This window comes from Aythya ferina (genome assembly GCF_964211825.1).
Source record: "Aythya ferina genome assembly, chromosome: 1".
Taxonomy (NCBI): domain Eukaryota; kingdom Metazoa; phylum Chordata; class Aves; order Anseriformes; family Anatidae; genus Aythya; species Aythya ferina.
In genome coordinates, this window is record NC_140296.1 from 168,491,020 (window position 1) to 168,513,158 (window position 22,139).

At 35.0% G+C, this 22,139-nt stretch overlaps 1 protein-coding gene across 2 annotated transcripts in view; it reads left to right on the plus strand.

Annotated features, from left to right (window-relative positions):
* The window catches only part of ZFC3H1 (zinc finger C3H1-type containing), a 38,827-nt gene extending 17,485 nt beyond the window's left edge, over nucleotides 1-21,342 (plus strand). The window contains exons 15-35 of one of the 2 annotated variants that reach the window (XM_084500616.1): nucleotides 301-849; nucleotides 927-1,036; nucleotides 2,199-2,330; nucleotides 3,385-3,506; nucleotides 4,040-4,141; nucleotides 4,486-4,602; nucleotides 5,207-5,390; nucleotides 7,312-7,498; nucleotides 7,978-8,169; nucleotides 10,107-10,344; nucleotides 11,445-11,550; nucleotides 11,630-11,828; nucleotides 12,275-12,369; nucleotides 13,334-13,444; nucleotides 15,165-15,269; nucleotides 15,350-15,515; nucleotides 16,305-16,405; nucleotides 17,558-17,659; nucleotides 18,243-18,282; nucleotides 20,306-20,399; nucleotides 20,494-20,631. In XM_084500616.1, coding sequence (XP_084356742.1) covers nucleotides 301-849; nucleotides 927-1,036; nucleotides 2,199-2,330; nucleotides 3,385-3,506; nucleotides 4,040-4,141; nucleotides 4,486-4,602; nucleotides 5,207-5,390; nucleotides 7,312-7,498; nucleotides 7,978-8,169; nucleotides 10,107-10,344; nucleotides 11,445-11,550; nucleotides 11,630-11,828; nucleotides 12,275-12,369; nucleotides 13,334-13,444; nucleotides 15,165-15,269; nucleotides 15,350-15,515; nucleotides 16,305-16,405; nucleotides 17,558-17,659; nucleotides 18,243-18,282; nucleotides 20,306-20,398 — 3,051 coding nt within the window. In that variant the 3' untranslated portion in view covers nucleotide 20,399; nucleotides 20,494-20,631. Of the gene's footprint in view, nucleotides 1-300; nucleotides 850-926; nucleotides 1,037-2,198; nucleotides 2,331-3,384; nucleotides 3,507-4,039; nucleotides 4,142-4,485; nucleotides 4,603-5,206; nucleotides 5,391-7,311; nucleotides 7,499-7,977; nucleotides 8,170-10,106; nucleotides 10,345-11,444; nucleotides 11,551-11,629; nucleotides 11,829-12,274; nucleotides 12,370-13,333; nucleotides 13,445-15,164; nucleotides 15,270-15,349; nucleotides 15,516-16,304; nucleotides 16,406-17,557; nucleotides 17,660-18,242; nucleotides 18,283-20,305; nucleotides 20,400-20,493 lie in introns of both variants that reach the window. The other variant, XM_084500617.1, reaches the window with a different exon arrangement.
* Nucleotides 21,343-22,139: the final 797 nt, after the last annotated feature.

The window sequence follows — 22,139 nt, forward strand, 5'->3', positions numbered from 1 at the left end:
TTTTTTTGTTTTTGCTTTTCAATCTACACATGTTTTGTAGCTCACCTTTTAACTAGGACTAGAACTTCTACTGAAGGCTAGCGCGTGATGTAGGGTAATTCTTATTGAAAAACCTGCAAACGTGCCAGTTGAATTGTGGGAAACTTTTGTGGTTTTCCTGCTGTTTGTTGAAATCTTGGCAAGAGTTTAAAAATATTTTTATAAACTCTTGAGTTAAATATCTTGCCCATGTTTAATTTACCTCCTGTCAATAGATCAGTAAATGTGAAAATGAAATAAAGGGATTTTTTTCCTTTTCAGCCAAGCAAAATATTGAAATTGGAGAACTCCCCTGCATCAAGTCCAAAAAAGCATTCAGCAGAATTGATTGCATTAGAGAAAAAACGACTGCAGCAATTAGAGTATGAGTATGCTCTGAAGATTCAGAAATTGAAAGAGGCTCGCGCGCTTCAGACCAAGGAACAATCCGATATTGCACCTCAGGCAGAAGAGGAATCTGAATTTGCATTACCTCAGCCATCACTTCATGATCTCACACAGGATAAATTGTCTTTGGACAGTGAAGAAAACTACTTCGATGATGAAGTTCTGTCTAACTCAAACCGAGAACGAAGGAGATCTTTCAGAGACTCTAATTCTTATACTAAACCAAATCTTAAACACATGGACACTCCAAAACAAGAAACTATAAACAAACTTTCTAAAAAGGCAGCGGAGGAGCCTGAGCTTTTCCTTGGGTTGAATATTGATGAACTGAAAAAACTTTATGCTAAAGCTGACAGCTTGAAAGAGCTGTTACTGAAAAGTACTGCCTTTATATCACCCAAGGAAGATCTTTTGTGTGGTCAGGTAAATGCTCTAGCAGTAAATATGAGGGTGGTTTTTATTAGCTTGTGCTGTAATTCCTATATATGTTTGTTTTGTAGGAAATTTCAGTGGATATGGATTTTGTTACATCACAAAATAAACAAACTGAAGCAAAACCATTTCCATTTGGACCGTATCATAGTCCTCTTCTAGTATTTAAATCCTACAGGTATGGACACTAACAGCTATTTGACTTCTGTGTATGTGTTCTGCTTTTCTTTTATACCCAGACATGTACAGAAAGACAAGTTGTGATGAGGAACTTGAGCTAGAGAAAATTGTTACAGGATAGAGAATTTAATGATTTTAGGTACTTTTTCTGTTAAGCAGGTGTCCCTCTTGTGCAGAATGATGGTTTTATTGCATACTGTTCTCTGTAACTGGATTATTTTGAATTGCAATTTGAAGCAATCTAAAATTGACAGTAGAATATTTCAATTATGCAGTCCTTAAATTTATGTAGAATTTACATTGTCCAAGTTAAGATTGAGCCACTCAGGTATTATGTTTCTGGTCAGTGGAAGGAAGAAGGACCACAGTGATTTGTCTTGATTTAAAATAGGCACCTGCAAGTGTAATTATTTTGACACATCTGTCTTTTGACCAAAAGAAAAGTCTTTTTCATAGTTAGTAACTTTTAGAAAATGAGATCTGGAATTTCAGTAGGAGTGGAGTTCTATCACGTGCTTCAGGCTTTTTTTTCCCCCTCCACTGTGAAGTAATAAAAGAGGGAAGATGCTATTTTTATAGGCATATTCATTTTATCTTGATGTAGATGTATGGCTTCCTTAGAGAGCTAGGACTCCCAAAGTTGACATGGTCAGACTTTATTTACACATTTAAAACAAACATAAGTCTACTCATATCAGACTGTTTGTTTTTGTTCACACACAAATTCTAAAAATCTGTTGCAAGTTTTTTCAAGTTAACCTTTTAATGGTTCTCTTTGTACTTCTACTTGATATTGATCTAATACTCATTAGAGTGTGGGTAAAGTTACTCTAGAACTAAACCAAAGTTTAATTTCAGTAATTTGCTTTCCCTGCTGGGTGATTACTACATTTCATGGCTTTATATGAATTCAGTTCTGCATGTAAAGGAGAGGCGAATATTAGAGCAGAAGCAGTTTAGAAATGCTCTTTCGTTCCATTCCTCTCCTAAAGTTTTCCACCTCCTTCATATATTACAGGTTAGCAGTGTTTATGATAGTAAGGGTTTTGGAAATAATAGATTTAGTACTGAGAAATTGTTTTTTAAATCTGTTGTGTTGAATAAAATTCATGTCTTCATGTTTGTATGCTTTATCACAATAATTTGCTATTTCATTTTAGGTTTAGTCCGTATTTCCGAACCAAGGAAAAACTGTACCTCAGTTCAGTAACCTATAGCAATATGATTGAGCCAAAACAGTGTTTCTGCCGTTTTGATTTAACAGGCACGTGTAATGATGATGACTGTCAGTGGTGAGTTCTCTTTATTTTGATTTCATTTGATCTAAATTTGTTGTCTGATTCAAGATGGAAATAGGGATGGTTTTCATTTCTTCAAAAGGTCTGAATTTGTGATCCTATGGACAAGTTCTAGAAAAAGTTAAGTTTAAATACCCTGTTTCAGGTACTTGGTTGTCAGTAAAAAATAAAAATAAAAATTTTGTATCTAAGCCACGAAGAAAGGAGGCTTTTTAGATAATTTTTTTTTTCCTTTAAAGAAAAAAGGCAGTATAGACTGAGATATTTTACCCTTTGTTTGCCTCGTACTTTAGACAGGGCTCCTCTTGCTTTATACCTTCATGATGGTTTGATGTTACTCTGAAGTTTTGGGTAGTAATTGGTAATGTTAAGCACAGTAGAAAAGTATTGTGATGTTAATGGGTGTAAAGCTTATAACAAGTATTAAATGAGTTTGTAAGAAGATACTATTATAGTGGAATTCTGGTTTTCCAGGAAAATACTGGCTAAGATATTCCGTTCCTTTGAAGCCTGGTGTTAAATCTTAAAAATAGTTTGTTAAATGGTGTTGCAAAGTATATTTTAAAAAGTTGGTGGAACAAATGGATATGAATTAGTCTACACTCTCCATGGAAGCTTCTAATTACTAGAAAAATACTACAGGAGTGCACTTCAGCTCCTTTTTTGCCCTTTTTGGTGGCAGAAAGCTTTCACATTGTTTTGTAGTTGTTATCAAACCATACTTTGAATGCTTCAAACAAGGTTACAACTAATTCTTGTAACTAACCTGTTTGAACCAGAAAGTTCTAAATGAGTGTGCAGAGGCTTATTCTAATGAGCAAGACTGTACTGAAATAACAGAGACTAGGGTTAAGTTATTGATGTAGGCTTATGTTTAGAGAAGGCCCAGAAACATTTAATGAAAATTTCAAAGCAGATTATATTGTTTTACATGGATATCATTTTCTTCAAGAATTACCTGAGCATGTACTAAAAACAACTTACTAATTATGGGCCTTATTAAATTGTTGCTATGATAAGTATTTAATTGCTTATTTGTTTGTTTTAGGCAGCACATGAAAGATTGCACTCTGAGCCGAAAGCAGCTGTTTCAGGATATTCTTTCTTACAATTTAGAACTGATTGGTTGTTCAGAAAAAAGCACAGATGAGGAAATCAGCACTGCCACAGGTTTACAAGAATCTTTTGCTTACTTTCTCATTTAAAGAGTTATTTCTGAAGGGAATGGCTTTCATTAAAGCTCTGGGAGCAAGTACTTTGATGTAAAGCAGCATGTAAGATACTGCTGTATGGGGAGGGGGAAATGTTCCTCTAATCGTCCAATTCAACGCTCAGGAGTGGGTTACCTTAATGTCTTTACACAGAGGAAAAACCATATTGATTTGTGGAGTGTTTCACTCAAAGGACTGGGGGCTCAGAGGATGGGGGAAGGACTAGGGATAAAATCTTGCTCTATTTCCTTAGTACTTTTTTGTAACTACTGGACTGATCTGTTTTGGTGGAGCTGGAATTCTAAGATAATGCTGTTGCGGTATAGGTAGTTGAACATGAGAACTTGTTCAGTTTTTGATTTGTGATCCAGTGTGTTAAATTACTTTATCTCTTGGAGCAGTCGTACTTCATGAATGTTGTGTTAAATTGCTCTTAAGTTGCTTATCTATTTTCATTTGTGTTTACCTAAGATACAAACATTCTTGTTACAGAAAAATATGTTGAAAAACTTTTTGGTATAAATAGAGACCGTATGTCAGTGGATCAGATGGCTGTTCTTCTGGCTAGCAAGGTCAATGAGAGTAAAAGTCACAGTAAGTAACTTCCTTGATAAATTAAATACAATATAAGCTTTTTAAATTCTATAGGTACCTTAGTGACTTCCTAAACAAAGAATATTCCTTTTCTGTCTCGGTTTGTTAATTATGCTTGTGGTAGATTAAAAATGACACTTTGTTTTAAGGACCTAGTGCAATAGCTTTGGAGTCCAGTTTGAAAATGTGACTTATATGCTTGAGAATAACAGACTTTAAATGCTGTTGAAACTTAAAAATTTTGCAAGTGCAACATGTATACATCTATAATCTTTATCTTTAAGGACATTTTAATCTTAAATACAGAAAAGTAAAATAATTGCTATTATTCTGTTTGTTTACAGCGCCTCCATTTACAACATGGAAAGATAAAAGGAAATGGAGACCAAAGTACTGGAGAAAACCTCTATTAGATAGTAGCAGCAGTGAGGAGGAACAGTCTGTTGGACCTATTAAATATGGTAATCCAGAAGTGTGGCATCCATAGAAGTGTGGCATCCATTTAAAAAAAAAAAAAAAAAAAAAAAAACAGTGGAAAAATAGCTACAAACCTCTTCCCAACATTTAATTCTTAAAGTGGTTCTTAAGAAAACCAGTATTTTCTGTAGTTCTTTTGACTTCCTCATACTTCCTGTATGCAAACATTATTTTGCACAATTGAGTCAAGTTTGACATTAATTTGTCATACTGGAGACAAAACAAATAACTAGTATAATTTGAGATTGGAAGTGTAAATGGAACCTCTGCCTGTTCTTGAAAGTGAAGAATTTATCTGTAATGTTCCAGCTTTACCAAAGGACCAAGTTAGACTTTTTCCATAGAACTGTATATAAAAAAAAGTGAATCTTTGTTTTATCTTAAATTGTAGAATTAGTCTTTGGTGGTGAGGTCATTAAGGGAAAAAAAAAGTTCCTCTTAAACATCAAACCAAGGCAACGTTTACTGTATTTATTTGTTAAATATGGCCAGTTTTCTACATGTTAGAAGTGTCACTCCTTGTATGAATTCTAATGTGACAAGTCACTTCTGTTTTGAAAAGATTTTTTTTGTTGTTTTCATTTGCAGCCCACCCTACAGAACACAAAAAGAGAGTTCCAGCTCTTGATGCTGTGGTGACTCCAGATGATATCCGATATTTTACAAGTGAGACCGATGATATTTCCAACTTGGAGGCAAGTGTCCAAGAAAACCCCTGTGATGTACAGCTTTGGATTAAACTTGCATACAAGTACTTGAATCAAAATGAAGGGTAAGTCTGCTTTTTAGATATTAGATTTGCTTTTTGCTTTACCCACACTGCTATGATCAATTTTCCTTTCTGTTGCTGAAGAACTTTCTTCAGCAAATCCACAAAATTATTACATAAAAGCAGTTGAAAACAATAGATTTCCTACTGTATGTGGTATGGTGTATGATTAATAAATTACAATGGCAGTTGATCTTTTGGTAGATTCTGATTCAGAATGGAAGTTGGTGGAAAGCAGAATGGGAGAAATAATTGTTTGAAAAGTGTACAACCTAATGTATTCCTGAGATTAAAGTGGAATGCTGTACTTCCAGTGTTAAAGTAGGGGATCAATAAGATCACATCAGTTTCTCCTCTTCAGAGTAAAAATGGTTAGAATAATGTTAGAAGTGACATCGATCAGTAAGATTCCTTGCAAGAATACTTCTGCTATATGGTTTTATCCATGTAGAAATTGTCCAGTTGAACAGTTTCTTCATATTTTTTTTTCTCTTGCATTTCTGAGTTTCTCTAGCTTCTTTCCTCAAATTACTCTGCGGAGTATGACAATTTTTATTGGCGATCTGATAACTTCATCAGGAATTCTGTCAAAATGGTTTCATTCTACAGAATGACGTAAATAGTGAGGTACTAGCTTCAGGCAGAGGAGTTGTGGGGAGACCAGCTGTTGGAAGGAGGAAAGGGAGTGGAGAGGAGTAGCCGTTCTAAAAAGTAACGTGTAAACAGATAATGGAAAATGTTAGATAATTTTAGGTGTATTAATAGCTGCTTGAACACTAGAATGGAGGAATGTATGCTGTGTGCTGTTTGAATTACTATGTAACAGTAACAAAATACTAGCAAAGCATGGAAAGGCCAGTACACAAGGAAACTGCTACCAGCACATGGCTGACTGATGAGATGTCTTTTCTCAACAACCTTTTTTTATTTTAGAAAGAAAACAAAACAAAAACAAAACAAACAAACAAAAAACAACAACAACAAAAAAAAAACAGGGCCTAATGGAAAAGGATGCATCCTTTTTCAGAGTACATCCTCCCCAAGACCATGTCAGTATTACACTTAACTGAGTGGTTTTGTGGATGGCACTGGTTCTAGGCTTGTCATGATGTGCTCTGCTAAGAGAAGGAGTACAGGGGAAGGTTTGAGTCCTGTACATAGTTGTTTTAGTTTTACTTTGGAACATGTGTTCTTCCTCTTATAAATGTCTTTGCAAATTAATTTCTAAAGATGTTCTCAGAATAAATGTGGTCTGAAAAGATCTCAAAAGCTTTCTGTGGTTTTATGGAGGTTTGTTTATATAATGAAGCTTAGCTCTGTGGTTTGCAATTCAGTCGCTTATTTAAACTAATCTTGTATTATTTAATTATCATGAGATGATACCAGTCATCTCAAAGTAAAATCAACTTTTTTTTAGCAGCTTAGAGGTAAATTTATGACATTCAAAGAAACATGGAATAAACACTGTCCTTGCTGACATACGAAGTAAAATATGTAATAAAAAAGAAAAAAAAAGTTTCAACTTTTAGCCTTGAAATTTCTTTTCAGGTTTGAGCCCTTATGATATGAATACCTTTGTATGATTGAAGCTTGGAACTTCTGCTTCTGGATAAATGATACCTATTCTTAGTTAAACTGGCTTGTTTTTTATTTATTTATTTTTTTTTTTGGGAAAACTGATTTTTCTATGCAGTCCAATAATTTCATGTAATAACCCTTGAAGAATGAAAACTTGCTGAAACATTGAAAGCTTCATAATAGGAAAGGACAATACATCTTTAAAGAAAAAAAGACAGCTGACTGTAACTTCCATTCTAATTATAAGCATCCACTTTCCTATTTTATATTGATTTAAGTCCTGATACTAAAAAAAAAAAGAAAAAAGTAAAGTAGGTCTAATGCTTATTTATTTAAATTTTCACAGCTCATCATCTGAGTGTTTGGATTCTACTTTAAATGTTTTGTCTCGAGCTCTTGAGAACAACAAAGAAAATCCAGAAATCTGGTGTCATTACCTCAGACTGTTCTCAAAAAGAGGAACAAAGGAGGAGGTACAGGAAATGTGTGAAACAGCAGTGGAATATGCCCCATCCTATCAAATCTGGTGGACAGTAAGTAAAAGATAAAACTGTATATGTCAAGTGCTTGATGTAGGTATGCATTTTCTACTGTAGAAAATGTTTGTTAGGGAAAGTATGAAAGGAGAAGTTTGACTTGAAAAAGATGTAGTGTTCGTTTATTTAAAACCTCTGCAACACTGCTCAGAAAATGAAGTGATTCAAAGTTCTGTTTGCAGTATATCTTCAAATTATCATGCTTTCCTCTATAAATCATCAGTTATTTAAAATTGTTTAATTTTTTTACTTAGGCTTGCAAAATTTAAATAGTCACAAAGATGCAGAAAGTTGTTCTTTAATATTTTAAGTGTTTTGTGTGGATTAGCGTGACGATTCAGTGTGTGTGGGGGAAGGTTTGGTTCATAAGATGGTAAAATACATTATTCAGAGTATGCGATTCATGAGATTTTAAACTTTATCTTGAAGCTTTTGCAAGTATTTTCATTTTTTAAATATGAATTATTTGTCTCTAGTTCTTGAATTTGGAGAATTCCTTTGATGGAAAAGACTATGTATGTGGGAGGATGCTACAGTTCCTAATGGAAGTGACAGAGGGAGAAGAAAATCCCAATCTCTTGTCCTTCCAGCTTCTGGAGACTCTCCTGTACAGAGTTCACTTAAGCCTGTTTACAGGAAGACATCAGAATGCTCTTGTTCTGCTGCAGGTAACTTCCAAGTTATCACCCCAGGTTTTGACTTCATACCTTCATCTTTCTTATGTATGTGGCTCCTAATATGATCTTTAAAAGAGCTGTTACTTCTGTTTGCTGATGGAATCTCCTAGGGAATTCTATTTTAAAGTATGTCGTTGTAAAATTTGGGTATGCCTTTTTTTTGTTACCTGTTTTTTGTTGCTTGGGTTGCTAATACACAAAGTTTATTAACAAAGGAGGGCTAAACCTCAATACTTACCAAGGAATTGCTTTACTTTTTGATTTCTGGTAAGCAGTAGAGCAGTCCTGTGAGGTACTCAGATGTTTCATGTTACTACAGAAATGATCAAATCAGTAACTTTTCGGAAGAACATAGCGTGATGTTATTTTACATTACTGTTCCTGCTCCAGAACTTGATACGTTAATGACATGTTAGTGATACAGTGAACTCCAAAGTCTTATCTCAGGCTTTTATTGTGACTGGGAGAGAATTCAGAGTGCTTTTTACTGTTTTGTAGTCTGTAGAAATGGTGGATGACAGTAAGTGCTGAATACCAGCTTCCACTAAAAGTTGAAGCTGCTATTTCAACTGCAAGCTTTTCATTCCTACCAGCAGGTGGCACCTGTGGCTTGCTACACCTTAAAATATTTTTCTTGGTTGTGTGGTGTAAGGCTGTAATGTTTTTTTTTCTAGCTCCAGTTTAAATAGAAAACTGTAATGCTGTGTTGACTTTCTCCAACAGCTATTCTAAACACAGCAGTACTGATAAACTATGAATGTTTGACTGAATGAACAAAAAGAACAGAGTGGAAAAAAGTATTCGTCAAACTGAAATGAAAATCTGGAGTATATGAGGGAAGAGCATGGGTTGTTTTCCCTTTCCCAAAGTATCGTAACAAAACCAAACCTTTTTTTAATATTCACCTGTAATGTGTAGTTAAAAGACTATCTCAGGGAGACGTTATTTAACCACATTCAATAAGAGATGATTTCTAAGTATAGATGTTATTTCAAATTGAGTAGTAATACTTCTCTTTAAAAATTTGAAAGAAAAATTGGTACTGTAAATATTTTGAAGGGTTGAATAAGTGAAACATTTCGCAAAGTTCAGCTTTTACCTCGGACCTTATAAGTATCTTGTAGAATTTTGCCTAAATTTGCAAGTACTATGACTCCCTTGAAAGCGCATTCTTTGGTTGGGCTGTATTTGTCCAAAAAAAAGTTGGCATATCTCTAGCCATGAGAGTCTGTTCTGTTTTAGGAGCAGTTGTGTTTAGACTGTCTAATAGCTTGTTCTAATGATTTTATTTGGGATCTGCCAATTTAAATGGGCTATTTTGTTTTTCCATGTTACTTTAAGAAAAGGTATTGGAAACATTTCTGAGATGCAGGGTACTGGTTCTGATTTTCCTGACCAATGTCTCTAGAGATGATAGTGCTTTCAGGAGTCTTGAAAAGCTGTGACTTAATAGCTGTCTAACTAAAACTTAAAAAATAAAAACAAAAACAAAAAAACCACATAACCAAAACCACACAAGACCCTTAATAGGGTATAGCAAACGGTATCCAACTCATACATGAGTTGTCTCCAGAGGTAATAAATAATTTGTATGTAACTAACTAGATGTAATTGTCACAGAATTAAGTAGACAAACGTTGGGAGATGCATGATTTCAATGTTTCTATGTTGCCCTTTCAAAATAATGATCTTAGCAGTTTTTCCTAAAACTATTACTAGAAATTATGTAGCTGTGTATTACTTGAACATAGTCACAGATTCATTCAAAGCCAAATCTAATCATGATTGATAGCATGAATTATTTCCTGTCTTTTCTGTGGAGAAGTTTTGAGAACATTAAAACTACTCTTCCTGTTTCCTCTTCTCATTCTTAGATCATAAAGATTTTATATTGAAAATATATAATGCATTTCTTCTGATCTTTACAGAATGCCTTAAAATCAGCAAATGAAAAGATAATATCAGAACGCCTTACTGTAAGCGATCGTTGCTTGGCTTGGCTGGCTTACATACATTTAATTGAATTCGGCATTCTCCCAGTCAAGTTCTATGATCCAGCTAATGTCAGTCCTTCAAGGATAATGAACAAAGAGCCATTTTTAATACCATGGCAAACAGTTCAAGATGTGAAGACTGATCCTGATACGCTGTTAGCTATGTTTGAAGGTAAGATTAAGGAAGTAAACTGCTCACTGCATTACTCACTTCTTACATATCAAGAAATGTTATACTTCTGGAATTTCATGGCAGTGTGATATTGCAGCTATGTTAAGTCATTGGGATTAATCCAGTGAATATTTCTTCTTGATTTGGACAGAAGAGCGAGGAAAGTCCATGTTTTAGGTACTTAGCACACAAAATTTTTCATGTATGGTTCAAAGCCATAGCTTTTTTCCATGAACTGTGATAGTCTATCAGGATAGAGAGCAGTGCCTTGTGCTAGTATGGCATTGCTTATTTTTGGAGGCTGAAGAAAGCATAAAACCAAACTTCTGTGGTTGTTCCCTCTCTTCTTCTACTCCATCCCCAATGGGATGTCTGTTGAGAAGGTACTTTCATGGAAGATTATTGTGCTTCCTTAAAAGAGGCAGAGCAAAGTGTGTGTTTGTCTGCATTTGGAGTTTAAGTAAACTGAGAAACTTAAAGATCTCATGAAGGTAGTAGAAGAAATTGAATTGATTTGTAGTGCTGCCGGAGGGAGACTTTACATTAGCATTGTTTGTATGTCAGTACTTAGTGTTAGCTGCACCAATATTGAATTGCCTGTGAGAACATAACTATGCTGTAGACAGTAATGCAGTGTGCAAATGAATATTCAAGTATAACCTGGAGGAGTGGATGTAGACTAGACATAATGTGGTGTTCAGTATTGGGTAACTGTGTATTTCTTCTCAACATAAAAAGAGAATTAGCACATATTAGCTGTTGTCTCAGTAGAACTGATTTCAGCAGCAATCCTGTATATACTGGAATGTAGTTTTAAATAGATGGTGATAAGCTACTATGTGTAATGTAGCTTTAACACTTCATTGATGGGATATTAGCTGTTCAGTGGGTTTGGGGTTTTTGGTTTTGTTTTTTTGCTGTTTTGTTGTTTTAGATGAATGAGGAATGACACTTTTGAAAGACTTTTATCATTGTCTCAGAAAACTTTGCATGCTTCTGTATTTTTGTGGTTGTTAAATTACAATTTTTGTTAAAAGTTTTGAATAACTTTGACATTAATTGAGGTCTAAGGTCTTGATTTTTACATTGTTGTTCTGAAGATGCAGTCAAAACATGTACTGATGAGAGCCTTGAGGCTGACAAAAGAATAGCTGTCTGCTTTCCACTCTACAAAAACATGATAGCTTTGTTGAAGCTTCTTGAAAGGTAAGTTGTTTCAAGACATTTTTAATACGGAGTACTCACCTATGTGTCCTTGAAAACTTAACTGTTACTTTTATTCAAGGTGGGAATCTGCTGCAGAACTTTGTAGATCTTTATTGGAGCTCTGCCCTAACAACTGCCCACTCTTGGAGAGTATGGCCACCTTGTACGTGCAGATGCAGCAGAGCGATAGTGCCTACCAAGTGTGGATTGGAGCATTTGAGAAGAATCCTCAGAATGCAGAGATCTTTTATCAGTTGTGTAAATTCCTTATTTCACAGGTAATGCCACATCCCAAAACTCTTTTTGTTGGTCTGCTGGGTTTATAAAGTTTGGGTTTTATGTGTAGTTTCAAACATGTAGGAAATTGATTGTTCTTAACAATATTTTTGTAATGTGTAGTTCTGCTTTAATATAGAATTGGCAAGATTAGTGATGTTACTTAATGTAACCAAAGTAATTTTATACAGTGCTAAATCTGTAGCTCAATTGTTCACTCTAATGCACTGTTAATCTCCTTATTCAAGAACATTAGATAGCAACAGTAAACTCACTCTGTAATATGTTTTCTTCTACCTGCTGACTTTCCCCATTAGGTTTCATTTTTTGAGAGAATGAAGGCAAAGGAGCATTACAGAGAGAGACATTGCTGGTTATTGTGCTTAAATTGTTCTTGTCATCTTCAGGTTGATGTCTAATTTATTTCTTTATTTAAAAAAACAAACAGGAAAGGTCAGGCAATGTTCTTCCACTGTTACAAGATTTTGTGGGAGCTTTCTTTGAGAATACCTACCAACAGCATGATCCCATGGATCTCTTAAGGTATGTATGCAATATTATTTTCTGTTGAAATTTTGGTAATACTGGCATTTTCTCAAAAAACAAAGCAGTCTAGGATTCTTCTGCTTTTAGCTCTGGCAGGTTTTGCTAAGACTTCATTCAATTATGGTTTTGCGTTTTCGAAGCATTATAGTTGTTTGTGTTTTTATACTAAATTGTAAAAGCATAAGAACTTACAGGTGAAACAGCTAACAAGTTTCATCTGTGGATATGGGGAAAAGGAATGTGATACATGCATGCTGAAATTTTTTTTTTTTTTTCAAAGTTTGGAGCTTAAAACTGCATACTGCAAACTTCCTATTTAGGCAGTTGTAAAAGCCCTCAATCCAGAGGTCCAGCATGCTTTTAATCAACAGATTATTGCTGAAAAGGTACATGTTGGTAATCGGTCTGCTGAAGCTCCACCTGAATGTTAGGCACCTAATTGATTATAGTGAACCTTGCATATTTCAAAACTTCAGGAAGTCTGTCAAAGCTAACTGCCTTTGAAGGCCTTCAAAGGAAGACCTTCTTTGTTAAATCTTACACAGATGAGACTGAGACTTTTTATCTCCAGGTTATGTGTTAGGTTTTATTACTGCTTGTGTTTGTTTACATTGAATGTAGTGCTGGCAATGCAGTGTAGATGTCTATAGGTAGATAATTATATCCTAGGTTTTGATGTATTTTATGAGGGGCAAGGTGGGTGGTGGTGGTGTCTGAGATCTAGAGAAACATTTAACCTAGAGCCTAATATTGTAAACCACTTTGTATATAAACCATTTCTATTTTTTATGTAATGTTCTCTATATAAATCTTTTATCTGGGTAGAGTTAAACTAATCTCTAAGAAAAGTAGGTGCGTTCTTAATACATTCCATGAATTGTATTTTTAAACTGTTACGTTTGTGGAGGAATCTTCAATGTTAGAAGGATATTCTCCATTACTACTACTTTTTCTCTTGTAGATATCTCCTGAATTTTCCAATGCCAATTGAATTTACAGCGCCTCTCTATAAAGAACACCTTACAGATGATGTTGTAAACCAGCAAATCCCATATCTGTGGCAGATATATTGGTGAGGCGTTTTACAGTATTTCTGAGGAACAGCTAGTAGGTCTGAGTAAATTGAGTTTTCAATTGCAGAACATTCATTATTTGCCCAGACATGTGTCACTTGAGGTTCTTTCAATAAATGATCTGCCAGTGTTCAGAGAAACTAACTGGCCGCTGCAAAGCATAGACAGTTTTATGCAAGTTTTATGCCAACTGCACAAGTGGCTAATTGAGTTTTTCAAGTAAAGGGGCAAATGTGATGCTTCAGGTGATGACTAAGCATTGCTTAGAACTCCAACACTTTCAGCTTTCAGTTGACGGTGAACTTTTAAACAGGTAAAACGTGTTTCATTTCAAGATAATGCCTAAGGTTTAGATTAAGTTACCTCAATGTTAGTTTATGGTATTGTCCATGAATTCCAACTAAGTGTGTGTGTATATATATATATTTAAGAAATACTTACTTCTTTGCAAGTTCACTTATTAGATTTCAGTACTTAAACAGTGAAGTATTGTTAGAAAGATGCTTGAGGTCACTGTTTCGTCATTAGTGACTTTAACTTGAGGTCACAGGAGAATCTGAGCTTAGGCACTTGGTCCTAAGAGGAAGAATCGGTGCTTTTGAAATATGTGCCTAAATTACTTTTAACACCACTTTCAAAATTCATTTCAAAGAGTGGTTGTGTTGGTTCAGTTTTGCTACATAGTGAGTGCTTAGGGATTTGGGCCTATATGTTTCTTCTTTTCAGGTGCAGGTGGCAAAAGATATAAAAGTTGACTTTTACCAGGTGAAAATAGTGTGAGATTACTAGAGCCTCAAAAGATCAAGGGACAATGTTTTGCCCAGAAACATCATTCATCTTATATCTATATAAAAAAGTGTAGACATACGTCGTGCACACACGTATGTACAGACACACACACATATATATATTGAGCAAAACTAGTAAATAGTTCATAGTTCTTGGAGAAAACAGGCCTAGAATCAGGCACTGATTATGTTGCTCTAGTTAGTAGAGTTTTGTAGGAAGGTCATTGAAACAACCCTACCCTATTTTGCATTTCTTTAGTCTTCATGCTTTTTTCTCTTACGACTTACTGGAAGTCTTAGCTTTTATTGTTAATTTACACCTTGAAATGAGGATTGATAACTGAATCTTAGGCAAAAAAAAAATGTCTCCTGTGTTTGGTGAGGTCCCATATACTGTTCTGACTACGTTTCTTTGAGGAGCTGGTTTTAGTTTAGTTTTGACTATTTTGCTTTTTTCTTTTTTTCCCTCTGATATGATCAGCGTGTTCCAGAACACTTACTTTTGTTGTGAATTTCACGTCATTTCTCAAGTGGTCTCTTGTAATACAACTTTGAAATTTTATTATTCTGGTTCTTTCCAAATGGAATCTCAAGACTCGTCTCCATTCTGTAGCAGTCAAAGCATCCTTATGATAACGATTAATAAAAGAGAGAAGGCAATGGATGCATTACAAAAGAAGACAACAGATAATGTTTCTATTTCAGTCAAGAACTGTATTTTAAACTGCACAGTTTCTGCATTATTCCTTACTTTTACGTGCAGTTGAGATTTGCTCATTGTAATGCATTGACTGTTAAAGTTAGTCCATTTTGGTGTTAAACTGAAAACTGTTTTTGTGCTTCTTAGGGAAGTTCTTGTTTCTTACTCTTCTATATTAAGATTATATGTTGTGTGTATAACATCATATTTTTAAACTTTTGATATAAACAGTTTGTGCCAGTCTCTTCACACGAGTATTAGTGAAGCACTGGATGCCTACGAAGCAGCTCTTGGTGCAGTGATGCAGCAGGAAATTGTTCAGAACATCTGGCTGGAGTAAGTTCTTGAGACAAAAGTAATTTAATCTCAAAATTAAGTGAAGGCCACCAGAACAATTTTTTTCTCTTTTCTTCCAGTTACCTTGTTTTTATCAATAGCAAAGTTGTTGGATCCAACAACAAAGTTCAAGAATTCAAGCTTTTTACTGACCTAGTGAACAGATGTCTGGTTACAGTCCCCACGCGATACCCAATTCCTTTTAGTGCTGCTGATTATTGGACCAATTACGAGTTTCATAACAAGGTAAAAATGTTTCTGGGGACAGTTAATTAAAAAACAAAGACTGATATCCTTTTAATGAGCATCTGTAACTTACTTGTCAAAATAACAGCATCAGAGCATCAGTAGTATATGTATACTGGGAGCTAGGAATTAGTAGAACAACGTACTTGAGGAGAGTAGTGTTACGAGCAGAAAAATACCTAGCAGTGACTTTCAGAATAAAGAGTATGTAAGGCTAAGAGAAACTTCAATATAAATAAATTGCATGTCTTGATACTGTGTGAATACAGCTATTAATGACAAACTACTATTTCTTTGATAAAAGAGAAACCGGAAAGGAGAGAAGAGATGGTTGAGCAAGAAGGGTCAGCAGAGCTGTACCGCTGGGTGATGGGAGCAATATTTAAGCTGTCGGTTTTGATCACAAAAATTATAGTGTCTGAGAAACAGAAGAAATAAAGTAGAAAAGCAGGAGAGAAAGATTGAGTTGAGCACTTCCGTAAGCTTTATTCTGTCAAACTTTTATTCTCTCTGTGAAAGTCTTGGGTCCCATTTTGCTAATATCCAGTGCATTTCTTTTTATTCACTAAATACAGGCAGGAAAGACTAAAATCTGTGGTATTAGCAACAGTACGTTGATTTCTTAAATGAATTGATGTTTGTACCCCTGAGGGATAAGGTTTGTTGTTGATAAGGTTTGTAGGTGGTAACTCACTTCAGTCACAATGTTCATAATTCTGTCATCCCATTACTCTTAGCAAAATTAGACTGCTGTGAAGTAGATTAATATTTATAATTCAAATTTTGCAGGTAATTCTTTTTTATTTGAGCTGCATTCCAAAATCTCAACATTCCAAAACCTTGGAAAGGTTTTGTTCTACTATGCCTGCTAATCCTGGACTTGCACTGAGGTATGTAAAAACACCTGTAATCAAGAGGAACAGCTGGCTAATACCCCTACTGTTTTCTGTACACGATGCACATGATTTGATTTCTACCGCAAAAATACAACTCTTCCTCTTGTTGCATGTTGCTTGAGGCACATTGTGCCTTTTGATACTATCTCAGTCTTTTTCTAGTATTTGAAAGGGTTCTGTTTTATCTACGGAGAGGTTATAATTATACAGGAACTATTAATAAATATATTCATGTTGTATATGTTTACAAACATAAATTTCAAGAGTGTAGAGAAAGGTTAGATACTATACTAAAATCTTGTTACTTAATATCTGCTAAGAGTATAGTTTCAACATGGAGCAAAATCAAATGGATGCATCGGTATTTAACAGTGCTACCTGGAGGTTTGATGTTTATTTAGTGAAGACAATCCTTAATTCTGAAAAAATCTCATGGGAATCAAGGGCAGTTAGAGTAAACATCACATCAACTCTTATACAGTATTTCAAAATGCACTCGTCCAGGATTAGAGAATCCATATTTTAACATATTCAGCTGCAGTGAACTCAAGAATATTGTACGAAGTGCTTGAAAAGACCACGAGCGCTTACTATTCATCATTAACAGGGACTCCAAAGATTTCAAAGCCAGATTTGAGAGGGAAAAAAAAAATAATGTGGTTGGCCACAGGTTGGGGGTGTGGGGAGATAGACACACCTACATTGAGCATAGGAAATCGAATGGCTGAGTTTTACGTCAAGTTGAAATTCTGTCTAGGTGGAGCTTACAGCTTCCTTAGACAATGTTGATACTGCACAAAATGGGTGAGCAGAACTGTCTGCACAGTATTTTGTAGCCACGTGACTGCGAAACTAATCAGCCTTCCTTCAAATATACAGTTACCTCACACATGCTAAAACCAGATCGTGTAATGTGCCAAGATCATGTTTTCACACTGTGTAGTTACTCTCTGATGGTGTACCTTCTTTTTTGTTATAAGAGCATGTTCAGTCGATCTTGTGTGATGTCTTGCCTCTTTTTCCTACCTGCAACTCTTGGTTGAGATTAAGTGTAATATATTTTGTGTAATGTGTATGGATCTTTGCATTGCTTTTCTGTTCCCAGTGATTAGAGCAGTGTTCCTTTCTCATGAATGCCTTTTACAGACTGCTTCTGCGATACTGGGAAGAGAGCAATGTTCAAATTCTGAAACTGCAAGCCAAGATGTTTACATATAATATCCCAACATGCCTGGCCATCTGGAAAATGTAATGCAACAGTCATACATCTGTTTTCATAGATATTGCTTTTGTTTATAAGGTTTACATCACAAAGGTAAATCTGAAATGTCCTTCAAATTGGGCTTGTGCTGCAAGTCTCTTTCATTATTTTATTATTTAAGCAGTAACTTTGTTACAACAGAGGTACTGTCACATCTTTAAAATGAAAAGTGGAATTTCCCTCTTGGGGAAACTTACGTGAATTGATATTATACAGATAAAGATGAATGATATATTTACAAGTTGCCTTTTTAATTCAACTATTGACTTCTGTCTCCCCTCTCTACCCTCCCCTTTATATATCACAATAGCAGTAATCTCCATTATCCAGTGATGCTGAACTGATCTTTTTCTTCAGTGTTTGTTCATAATGGGGAACCACTGAAATGTCTTGCTCATGTAAGGTTGTTTTTAAAAAATGGTTATTTTTATCTTTTCACTGTAGATTAACATCATTGGAAGTTAGTTCTTCTCAAGGAATTTGTAATTCCATTGCACAGTCAGTATTCTGCCAATTATGGCATTTAAAATAATTCAAGAATAAATATTTTTGTGTGTTTCTTTTCCTCAGAGCCATTGCTGCCGAATGCTTTCTAATGGGACAAAGAGAAGTAAGTCAACACACCTTACTAAAATGAAAAATTGCAGAACTTTTTCATTCTTTTGCTTTGTCCAAAGCAATGGTCATTTCTTAAACCTAAGAATTCTGGATAATTGAAATATTCTGTGTAAACACAGAAGCGTTTGCTTCAAGTGTGAGAAGTATCTTTGTCAATCAAGGTAGAAGGGATTATATTTTTTAGTACTTCTGCATACTTCTTATATCTTTCCTGTACAGTGAAGTCTATATTCCCCCCTCCTCCCTTCCTTTTTTTTTTTTTTTTTTTTTTTTTTTTTTTTGCTTAACCTGGAGGAGATGGCTAACATTTAAAATGCAGTAGAGGGGAAAAAATCCTGTTGTGCTGGAAGATAACTAATGACTCCCTACCTTTGCAATCAGTTGGAAGGGTTTTTCTGCTAGGCAAATGTGTGTAGAGAATTTGAATGATTTCCCATGCCCCACTTACACCCTAAAGCTATCATTTCCTTTTCTCCAAAAATAATAAGCTTACTCATTGCCACTTAATGTGTGTGGGTGTGGGGGGGTGTATTTTTATCTCTCTGTACGCAAATAAGAAAGTTTTTTTTAGCACAGCAACAGAGTGAATCACTTCTCAGTTCAAACAGAATGGGTCTTTCTGGTATTGTTGCTGTCACTCTAAATATTCTGCTTGTGGAGAGATGCTGTGTATTAGGGGGATCATGAAGACATGGGCTTGTTACTCACCACTCATTTGTGGCATTTCTGAGCTGCTTCTCTGCTGTATCTTGTTACACGTCATTCTTGCAGTGACTGGTTCTCAGCATCCTTCTCTTGTCAGTAGACTTTCTTTTGAAACAGTACTAAAATTTTAACCGATTCATGCTAGATTCACATATGAAATCTCTTTTCCTTTTTTTACTGTTTCCTTGAGTCTTTAAAAAAGAACACCCCTAAGTAGACAGTTATTTAGTTTGTAAGATCAAATAGTTCAGTCAGGAGACATCAAAGACATGGCTGTGTATTCAACCTTAATTCTGTCTCTGTGTCGATCGTTTGGTGTAATCTCTAATTAGTCACAGATCCCTGCTTCAGTCATTGTATTAGATGGACTGCATTTTAAGGCACTCCCTATAGTGAGACTGCTGACTTACAAGATCCCTGCATTATTTGGTTTTAAATTTGGAAATTTTAATTTTAATTTTAATTTTAATTTTTAATTTTAATTTTAATTTGGAAATTTAAATTTAAATTTTAAATTTAATTATTTATAATTAATTGAGAAGAGAACCCTTAAAGAATATGAACCAATTAGAATTCAGGCATATGTGAAATATTGCAGATAGCTGGAGCTTCTAGTTAAGTAGGATATTGTTTGAATTATGATTGAGATTCTGGATTTATAATCCCTGGAGAACCTGTCACTTGCTTCCTTCAGCAGATCATTTAAAGGATTGCTAAGAGAATATACAAATGTTTCACAGTTTAAAATGCTAACAAACACCAATTACTTCTTGACTGGAGCTGGTACTCCACATAACAGTAGCTGAAGGAGGCTGGAGTAGATGCTTGAAGAAGGAGAACAAAAAAGTTCAATGCAGACATAAAATGGAAAAATAAGTCTTGCTGTAGTTGCAAAGACATACCGATGAAGTGCAGATAGATGTCAAAAAAAAAAAAAGGCTATGAAACAGTTATTTTCATTGCAGGGTTGGGATTGTATGCAATAGTAAGAAAGACCTTGGAGTTGTACACAAGTGAAAGTTACTGAATAAGCTGCTACATTCCCTGTGCATGTTCCATCCTGTGCAATGAATAAGGCAAGAATCTTTTGAAGAAAAATGAATGTTCTCATGTAATCAATCATGTGCATACAGGGGTTAGAATTAAGGTCAGACATGAACTTGTATTTTCTTTTAGTAGTGACAATAATGCTTGAATTTGAAACTATTAAAGTTGATTTAAAAATTCATTGCAACTGACTTTTGTGCTTCATATCACTCATTTTGATCTCACAACATGGTACTGACTTAATATTTGTTTTTATTTTACAGGTCCATCATTTATATCAGAGAGCTCTTCATAAGTTACCTCTATGTGCAACACTGTGGAAAGATGTAATGTTTTCTCCTTATGATTCAGTTTGAGGTTTCATATAAATTTTCTGCATATCCCATATCCTTAGATGTGGTGATGCTCAAGCTCTGGCTAAATCTTATATCTGCTTCCCCATCTCTTACAGCAACTCTTGTTTGAAGCATCAGGAGGAGGTAAAACTGATAACCTGAGAAAACTAGTTTCCAAGTGCCAAGAGGTTGGAGTCAGCCTAGATGAGCTTTTAAATTTAAACACTTGCAGAACAGAAAGCAAGAATCACTGAACACTGGGTACAGTCAGCCATAAGTCCTGTTAAATGCCAAAATCAGTTGAATGATTCTTCAGGCTGATCTGTGCCTAAGATCTGCGTAAGGCAGATGAGTATTGCTGAGCATATCAAGTCTTCAGTCTGCTTTCCTTGAACCTGGAAACAATTAACATGACCCTCCTCTCTGGAAAAATGAACTCGCTGTCTGGCCTCGCTTCTGGGCCCTGCCAGATTCTCATAACATCATGTACGTAAGTATAGTTAATCAAAATGACAGACATTATTTTTTCATGTTTTCCTTTTATTTTCTGTTTTCTTTGTTTTGCTGTTCCTGATTCACTTGACACTCTCACTGATGCCTGAGAGATCTGTGTTTGGGGTTAATTTACTGGGCTGTGTTTACAGTAAAAAGCAAGTAGTCCACTTTGGGTTTTTCCTTTTTTAAACCTTTTTTGAGACTTTTTCATTACAGGATTTAAAACAAAAGCAGCCGCTCTTAAGGAAAGTGTAACTGCCGTGGCCACAAGTATGCTTCTTGCACTTGAAGGCTCTAAGAGGGTTGCTTACTGCCCTTTTCTGCATTGGACTCACGGCAGAGACTATTAAACTTGAAGATTAAAGAAACTATTGCAAATGCCAGTGCATCAGAACCTAAGAGTGGTCAATTATGTGCAATTTTTGTAAAGAAATTTTAATTTATAATAAAGTTTAACAGTTTAAAGTTAATATTGATCTGTTTTGTATTGGTACTACCTTGCAGCATTAGTTGTTTTTACAGAGATTTTCAATAGAACCTGACCTTATTAAAAAAAAAAAAAAAAAAAAGGAAAACAAAACATATATCTTGTCTCCCTTCTTTTCATCAAAAGGTAAGCAGGTGTGGTTGAATTACTGATTGTGGATATACAAAAACTACATCTATGTTTTTTTTTCTTCCTCTTGCCTCAGATACACATATATTTGTTCCACAGTGACTGTTCCTTTCAAGAATGCCATGTCAGTAAGGGAAAGTGCATTTTATATAATTTCATTTTCAGATTTACTAAAATGAGGCCCTCTTTCTACAGTCAGCATGTACATGGCAGATACTGCCAATCTACTGAACTAGTTGTGGGACTCTTCACATTGGGGTGGCTTTCTACCTGCTTTCCCTCTATGCAAAATCGTAAGAGGGTTGTGATACTTCTTGCATAGATGAGTTATGCAGATGCCATGAAGACAGTGAACAAGTGGTCTTAATGTTTGTGAATAAGGGCAAGTGCTCTGTGACATAACATCTAGGAATTTTCAAAACTCCTGCTATATATGAGCTACACATGAACTATCTTAAAAGAGGAAAGTAGTAAATACCTTTTTTCAGCTTGGGGAATGGAGGAAGATTACATGTTTTAAGTAACTTTGTTATTTAAACATGAGCTACTAAATAAATTAAACTTCAAACACCTGGTTCACTGGTCAGACTTATTTGCAGACTAAAAAAAAAAAAAAGCTGACCCAAGCCCCTTCTTCATTGTGATGCAGTA